The sequence below is a fragment of the Chaetura pelagica genome, unplaced genomic scaffold, assembly GCF_000747805.2.
Source record: "Chaetura pelagica isolate M959 unplaced genomic scaffold, ChaPel_1.0 scaffold221, whole genome shotgun sequence".
In the NCBI taxonomy this organism is placed as follows: domain Eukaryota; kingdom Metazoa; phylum Chordata; class Aves; order Apodiformes; family Apodidae; genus Chaetura; species Chaetura pelagica.
In genome coordinates, this window is record NW_009952533.1 from 573,185 (window position 1) to 581,634 (window position 8,450).

The 8,450-nt window shown below is 41.5% G+C and overlaps 1 protein-coding gene across 1 annotated transcript in view; it reads left to right on the forward strand.

Moving 5' to 3' along the window:
- The window catches only part of SPATA5 (spermatogenesis associated 5), a 201,293-nt gene extending 193,663 nt beyond the window's left edge, over positions 1-7,630 (forward strand). Inside the window, exon 15 of the mRNA XM_010008974.1 lies at positions 7,454-7,630. Coding sequence (XP_010007276.1) covers positions 7,454-7,630 — 177 coding nt within the window. The remainder of the gene's footprint in view (positions 1-7,453) is intronic.
- The last annotated feature ends 820 nt before the right edge of the window (positions 7,631-8,450 follow it).

Here is an 8,450-nt window from a genome sequence, read left to right on the forward strand (position 1 = left end):
GCTGCATTTTGGGCTTGTAGTTACAAAAGTTAAATTGGAATTTACATGTTTTATATATTGCTTGGAAGGATACCACATCTAGTAATATTTTTTAAGAGAGTGGAAAGAAGAAAAAAGAAAGCTTGCAGATGGAGTCAAAGCTTCGCTCTGTTAGAACATGTCGGGATGAGCAGAGGTATGTGTGATGACACTGAGCCTGTACCAGTGAAGGCTCTGGTTTATTCTCTCCAGCTGTCATCATGTGCTATAGTTATGATACATATGCTTCATTTTGGCTACATACCTCATCCTTCCCTTCTTGTCTCTGGGCATGTTTAAGCTTTATAGAATAATAAGAGCTACTGATACATGTGATACTGTCTGCTGCCCAGGCACAACCCGTGCTCACTTTTTGGTACTGTGAGAGCAAGTAAACAAAGCATTTTGTGATCCTGCTATCTCATTGATTGTTGCCACGATGCTGTTGTCCCACAGAAGCAACTGGCCAGTTCTCTGGCTCAGGGCAACACACCAGGCTTGGTGGCACTGGGTTGACCACAGCAGGCAGACAAATCTGAAGACTGGCCCTACTGGCTAAGGCTGAGAGGAGTAGCAGAAAGAGGACTTGATTTCTGCTGCAGCCCTCCAAGGCAGCTGTCGTTATCATGAAAAGAGCTGAGTGGGAATCATTGTCCTGATCATACCAGGTGTATTCAGGTGGCACAACCACTTTACATCCCTGTGCAGCACCTCAGGTAAACTGTGGCCACCCACAGGCATGGTCATATGCACCTAAGTCTGCAAAATTACAGAAATAAGCAAACTGTAGATTAAATAATAAAGATTTGGGCCAGTCTGTTCTGAACTAAGGTCACCTGCAGACCTCATTAAGGGAGCTGGTTTTGTTCAATTACATTTCCATAACAACTTCTCATAAAAGAAATCAGGAATAACAGAGACTCTTTGCTCAGCCTGTTGGGTCAGAGAGATGAGATACACATAAGACCTGTCCTTTTGATTTAAGAACTGCAAAGGTGCTGCTTTACCTCTACAGACCTCTTTCAAAGAAGGCTATCCAGTGTCCACTCATATTGAATGTCTCTTTAATAAATGAGGAAGAAAGAAGCCCATTTTTAAATAAAAAATATTTAATTATAAGATATCACTACCAAGGGTGGCTGCAATAGGAATAGGATCATCTGTTCCAAGGCAGTGTTTGTGAATACAGAACCATACAGATGTATGCACCTTAACTTGAGGAAAACTAAAAGCATTTTAAAACACAGTTGGTTAGAGATCTAAGAAGCCTTTTGTCTCACCAAGGCATTTGTGTGGTCTGAGTGCCTTGCACACTTAGGAAAATGTTATAGATTGACAATCATATATTAGGTAAATTCACCTCAAAGCACCAGAGGTAGGTACATGAATCTGAGGAATGGATCCTGTATAAAAAGCCCTATGCTAATATACTTTATAATTTTCTGGTTAGAATAGATGATTTTCCATTTGCAAAACACCCAAACTTGTAATCCATCCCATTTAAATCTGCAGCTCATAGAACTGAGCAGCATGAAGAGATACACATACAGGGGTGATTTCTTTTGTCTTTCCAAGATTAGATAAAAATTTATTATAGGGTGTTAAATTATTTCATAGTATTATAAATGTTTTCTCCTAAACAGAACAAGACTTGTAGTGGTCTGCAAGAATCTCTCTTCTCAGAAAAGAGAAAAAAAAAAAAGCAATTTAGCTTGTATATTCCTGGTTTTTTCAGTTCTTTACATGAGACAGGAAAGTTGGAACACAAGAGAACTACTAAATTTAAGCCTTTTTGAAACACATCAAGAGCTCCACCTCTCATTTTAGCCCATCTTAAAGGAACAATGGCATTCCCCAGCCCAGGTGGCACGGTGCTGCAGTGCCTGAGCTAGCTCAGGCAGATCACCATCCACATGGGAAACGGTGTGAGGATGCTAAAAAAAGGGTAAGTGACCACAAAATGTCATGAGGTGACCCAGCAGCAATGCACTTCTGGAAGAAGCTCTTGCCGTGCTCTCCACCCCTCCCATACCAACTGGGGCTTGTCGGATCCCCCCTGTGAGCCCATCTCAATACCCCAGTGGCAAACTGAGGTGCTTTTTTGTTTTGTTATCTTTAATTTTTCTGGATTAGTTTTCTGGTGGTCTGGTGCATTGAATCAGCTAATGAAAGGGCCAGTTAATGAAAGGCCGGTACAGGAGAGAGGGGTGGGAGCTGGTACGAAGAAGAAGGGGGAAAGAGAGGCCTCAGGGTCCTACACTTCAAACAGGAATGACTTGCTGGGGGGGGGCCGGAGGGGTTGGCAAAAACCTAGAAGTGTTCACCTCTGAGATACCTGCCATCTGACTGCACTGAGCCTTGTACAAATTCCTCAGGGGAAGTTGTGCCCTGCTGGAGTTGCGCTGATCAGTTGCTGGTAGTGATCTCGACTGCAAGATGCAGTCAGCAGCATTTCCCTGCTACTCCTTTCTAGCCCCCTGACTACAGTGCATCTTCTTTTTCTGATTTTTTTTCTTACTTTGCCCACCTCTTTCCTCAATCAGGTGAGGGCTCTGGGTCCTGAAAGCTTTCCAACTCCCCCAGTGTTACGAGGAAAAAGCTGTTGCTCTCCTTAAAGCAGCTTTGGGGTGGGAAGAGCTGCCTGACACGAATTAGGAGTTTGTCTGAGTGCGGAAACGATATCCTGACCCAGGCATTATTCATGTCTTTTAAAAATGCCATCTGTGAGCCTTCCCTCTCCCCTGAAGAGAGCAGGAAAGCAAACTCCCCCAGCAGAGTGTTCCATGGAAGCCTGTCCCACGGGCCTGTCCCGCGCCGGCTCCTGCAGGTAGTTCCACCCGGGAAGCGCCACAGTTTGCCCTATTCACAACCCCCAGGATCCTCTTCTGTTTCCAGACTCCTAATCCCTCTTACACACAACCCCTTACGGCTTGAGCTGACAGGGTGGAGGAGAGCGTTAAAAAGGAAGGAAAAAGGGGAAAAAAAACCCCACAAGGAAGCACAATGTAGAGCCAGGCAGGGGCTGCCACAATCGCCGCCAGCTGCAGCCCAATTAAACCCGGCATTCCCAGGTGCTCCCAACAGGCCCTGCACTAACAAAACCACCTTCTTGAAAATACCTAAGGCTTTTGCACAGAAGCTCGTTTCTTTTCTTCTTTTTCTTCTTTTTTTTTCCCCTTTAAGATTCTTTAAAGCTATTTAGAGCACTTTAAATACAAAGAAGCTGAAAAGGACTTTAAGTCCGCTGGAAAGAGTCAGCGCTTAATGCCAGAATGGGGGAGAGTCGCCGGAGCTGAATCAGCCAGTGTCACCCTTGGTTTCAGGAGAAAGATGGGTTATGTTGAATGCTCTTTATTCAGGGAACAGTAACTGGCAGTGGGCATTTTATTGTTGCTGGGAGTGAAACGGGGAGGGCAGGGATGACTAGGTGTAAATCCATTTCTTCTTGGGACTCATCGTTGTTCGCACCATAGCTGTGAGCTTGTGTGTGGCTTTGCTTATTACTGATCAGTGTGTGTGTGGTTCAGATAGCAAAATTTAGTTCTGCTTTCCTCCCAGGATAACTTGATACAGTTGCCTTTTTGACTTTCAAGTAGGATTCTAAATTGCTTGTTTATTTTCTTATCTTAAAGCACTCACCCAGATGATAAATTAGTCCTCTAAAAATTTATAATCTGTTTTTAATACATGAATACAAAGTTATTCCCATGCTAAGAGAAGACAGCAGACTAACACATAGGTGAGAAATTTGCTCTCATTCCATTGAAAATGAGAATTATGTTTGTTAAACTTCCATTTAAAATGTTATTAATAATCAAACTACGATATATTCTGGTACTTGGAGATTCAACAGTATTCAACTACACCTGGCTGGCTATTCAGCTCTGCAATAACATCCCACACTTCAGTGGTTATTGCTTAATTACCTGCTGCCTGGTCTGTTGCCATCTAATTGCTGCTATTTCTGACAATCTCTTAATGTCTTCATTACTGCTTGAACAGTCAATGCTGAAAGCCACTCTATATTCAGATGTAGTAAATAATATTTTGTTCTCCAATACACCCAGCTGCAGTTTTGCCTTTGGAACAGGAGCAGGACATTATTGCTGTTTATCACAAACAGATAGAGATCCAAAAGACTGCACTTTTTGTTACTGTTGTTGGGGTTTTTTTAATACTGAAAGGGTAAAAATGGTGATCCCTTGGATTTGCATTTGAAAATAATGAAGAATTGTCTTAAAACTGGCAGATAGGTAATGTTGTTTCATGGCATTCATTTACAGAGGCAGATGGAGACCTGCTGATAAATATATTTATGTTCATAAATACAATGGAGAGGAAAAAAAATCACCTAGGCTTCAAATTCATAAGTATATGACCTAAATTAGAGGCTGTCACCCAGGGAAAGACACTGGAGGCAGCGTGGTGATTTTCTGGGAAAAAAACATCTTGGCACTAAAATGATGGCAAGTGCAGTAGTAGGAAAGGAGCTGCAAGGAGCTCAGAGACTTGGTGGTGCTGCAGCACAGCTCCCTCCATGCACAGCTTCAGAGGATGGAGCACAACTGGAGAGGGAGACACAGCAGGCAGGCTGAGGGGTGGACAAGTTCTGTAGGAGCAGGGACTGAATCACTGAGGGCTTTTTGGCTTGCAAAGACTTGACTGAGAGGGGATGAGATAAAACTCTGTAAAATCATCTATGATATGGGGAAGGTGAACGGGGAACAACAGATGAATCACCGTTCTCATAACACAGGAACTAGGAGGCACTCGTTGAATTGCCAAGTCTAAGGCAAACAAAGGTGCTTTTTAATACAATGCATGATTAGACCGCTGCGCTCATTACAGGATGATGTTGTGGAGGCTGAAAGGAGAAGTGATCTAAGAAGGTAATTGGACAAAATCATCGAGGACAGGTCTGTTGCAAGGTTTTAAAAGTGATGATCTGGTTTTGGAGTGCCACTAAGCCTGGGAAGGAGCCCTGCCTTGCTGGAAAGCCGCTGGGTTTCTTCCTTTGTTGTTGGTTAACCCCTTCTTCTGCCTCCCCTCTTGTCCAGTTGACCCAACCTATGTTGTTTTTTAATCTAGGCAGAAATGACATATAAAAACCCTTCAGCTGGTTTGTCTAGTAATAAATGTCCTAATGACATGACAAGAAATATCTATGAAAAACCAGCAGACCTTGGGCAATAACGCAGCTGATTTCACCAGATTAATTCACTCTCGTTTCACTGAGGCAATATTGCTTTTTGTTTGCTTTCCATGAGTGGTTTAGCTTTACCAGCTAGTAAGAATGCTTGAATGCTTGTGAGGACTTTTTTTTTTTAAGTTTGCATACTTGAACAAAGAAAAATAATCCAACTTGCCTTGTTGAATCTCTTACCTCAGAAACCTGATACGTCAGGTTAGCCAAGGAATGGCTACAACGTAATGTGACTTCTGCAACCAGAAACGAGGGCCTAAATGTTAAATACTGTGCCATAATGCCTGCTGTTTATTACTGAAGAATATCTAAAATATTTTGTCCACAAAAATTCTGAGTGCAGCCAGGAAAAGAGAGCACGCTAATTTATGCTGTAACGTTCTTTCCTCTTCCCTTAAAAGCAGCTGAAATGCTCCTGGAAAACCAGAAAAAATTATTTCCTCATGCTTCCTCATGTCTAGTAATTTTTAGTTATCACAGGGCTTACAGTTCAGTCTTTAAGAATAAAATTAAACAAAAAAATTCTTTTGGAGGTTAATTATCATCACTGTTAATGATACTCTCGGCAGAACGTAGAGGAAATGTAAAAGCATCATCAGAACTATCAGCTTATGGGCAAATTCCTCCTCAGTGTATCAGTATACAAGTGAAACAGGAAGAAATAAGACTGGCAGTGATGTTCCTTCTTATTTGCGTCTTCCGACTTGGCAGTCTTTTCTTCAGCTTCTCCTTCACAGCAGCTCCTAACAAGTGAACATCTTGGGCTGTAGTGATATCCTACTTCCTAATTTCAATGTGATGGTCTCTGTGAGCACAACAGGATGGTCAAAACCTGTACTTGGTTTGGGATTTTTAATACTGCATGTGAAAACCTCCAGAAGGTTTCCTCCTCTTAATTTTGTGGAAAAGTTGCCCTTAATGCACTATTTATCAAGGGGAAATGTTGACCTGTCCTTTAAAGACCAACACACGTTTGGAGTCCGAGATGTTTGGGATCTGTTTATCCATCAACAGTCTACCCCTTTCGTGAGGTTTCTGGATTTGTTGTTAGGCAGTGACGGGGGGAAGTTTGATCTGGTTTTTGGGTTTTGTTTTGTTTTCTTTAAGTAGCTTTATAATTGTGTTAGAGATGGGGAAATAGTTATACTGTCTAACTCAGAGAGAAACCTGAACAGTGGGACCAAGATCCCTGTGTTACCTTCTAGATGATGTGTCACTTTTCTTTGTAAGAAGCTGGTGCACTAAGTCTCAGCTGCTCTTCCACGTCCAACTGTCTGTGAAGTCCTGAAAAGCATTAACATGCATAACAGCAGTGTTTAGCTTCACTGCTCATTAGAGCAGCACAGCACTAATAGTAATATTGTTGTAACTTGACAAAGCCATCTAAATCCATGCGTGTTTCCTTGTGAAAGCTTCCTAAACATGCTGCTAAATCCTCTAAAAAGCTACTAAATGGCTTTGGCAACCATTAGCACGGCATAAGCAGGGGAACTCTTTTCAGTAAGTGAACAAACAGAGAAAATATGCTGAATAGCTGGACAAATGTGTTTCAGCTGGCTCTTTCATTTACAGATATAAGGGAGCAGTCAATATCAATCACTGTTTTCCCTGTTGCACTGGAAATCACAATATCTCTTTTCATTCCACAAGCTCTTTTCACCACAGTAATGTGTCTTTAGAGTGACACTGGCATCAGTCTGTTTCCGCTGTCTGAAGTCCAGAGAGCTTAAAAACACATTGCAGGGTATGAGACCTTAACCCTCCTCCCCTTCCACACACCCCTCTCCTTCCAGCCCTCCTTTCTGAATTAATTGTTTTTACTTCTTTCCCAGTGTAAAGCTGGGAAAGAAAAGTGCCTGCAGAGCCTGGGAATATCTGTTCCTGCGCTTTGGGGGCAAAAAATAATGTATCGTTGGTTGCTGGAGTTTTAATTTATCAGGTGTTGTGGGGAGTCTAACACAAGGTAATATGATTATCAACTTAATTTACAGCATACTTTAATATGAAATGTAATGTTACTGGGGTTTGAATTTCGAGCTATATCCTGCTTCTTGGATGTCCTAATCACCCACAACCTCATTTATTAGAAAGAAAAGCTGGAGAAACTCAGTCCTTGTGAGTATTTGGAGTACGTTGATATTCTTGTGTTTGCTTTCTTCCTTTCAGGTAATATACTTTGTAATAATGCTGCTACTTTTTATTTATTTATTTATTTATTTATTGTCTTTGCAGATAACAGCAGTCTGTAGGGAAGCAGCCCTTCTAGCTCTTCAGGAGGACATCCATGCCAAACGTATCCTGGGACGGCACTTTCAGTGCGCACTGACTATCGTGACCCCAAGGATTCCAGATTCCTTAATCCAGTTTTATGCAGATTATCAGCAGCAAAGTGGACTGCATGCACTTTGAAAGGCAAATTACTTACACACTCCCATTCCGGGGTGTGAATAGCAAATTTCCTTTGTAAAGCTGACATAAACTAAAGAATTTTGTTTGCTATTGGAGTGTCTGAAGTTAACTCAAGTGCAGAGTTGTCATAATAAATGCCTATTTGGAAGTTTTGAGTGTAACAGATATTGTCCAAAACTTTCTGTTTTACACTTTTTGTGGTATAATCTGCATTTCAGAGGTAGTAATTTTGCTGGTTTACGTCAGTTTATCTGAGTGTATTTAAAAAAATAATAATCAGATTCTGAATTTCTGGTGGATTCTTGGCCCTAAAGAGAGTAGCAACAAGGGTCATGACTCTCTTTATTTGTTCCTGCCTCAACCAGAGTTTAATCCCAGGGACCATCCCAGCAAGATGCAGACCTGGGGAGTGGCCTCGCTACAAAAAAATGCTGAAAATTATTCTGAATATTTTGATTTATGATCTCCAGAAAAGCTGCCAAACAGGCTTGCTGAACGTAGAGCTTTCCGAGACAAAGCTAATGTATCATTGATTACAGCCAAACATTTATCTTTTGTCTTAAACAACTCCTTTTTACACATACTGGGGAACAGGCACCATAAAACTGTACATCCCTTGGCTAACCTGAATCCTCTGCCAGGCCTCAGTGCAAGATTTTTGTTGGTGTTTGTTTGTTTCCATCAAAATAAGTAGGAATGGTGGTTGGTAATTCAAAGCTGGTCGCTTAAAATCCTAATTAATTCTAATGAAGGAATAAGAAAAATCTCTTAGCAAAAACTGTTACAAGTGACCTCAAAATAGTTCAGGGACAGAAAAAAA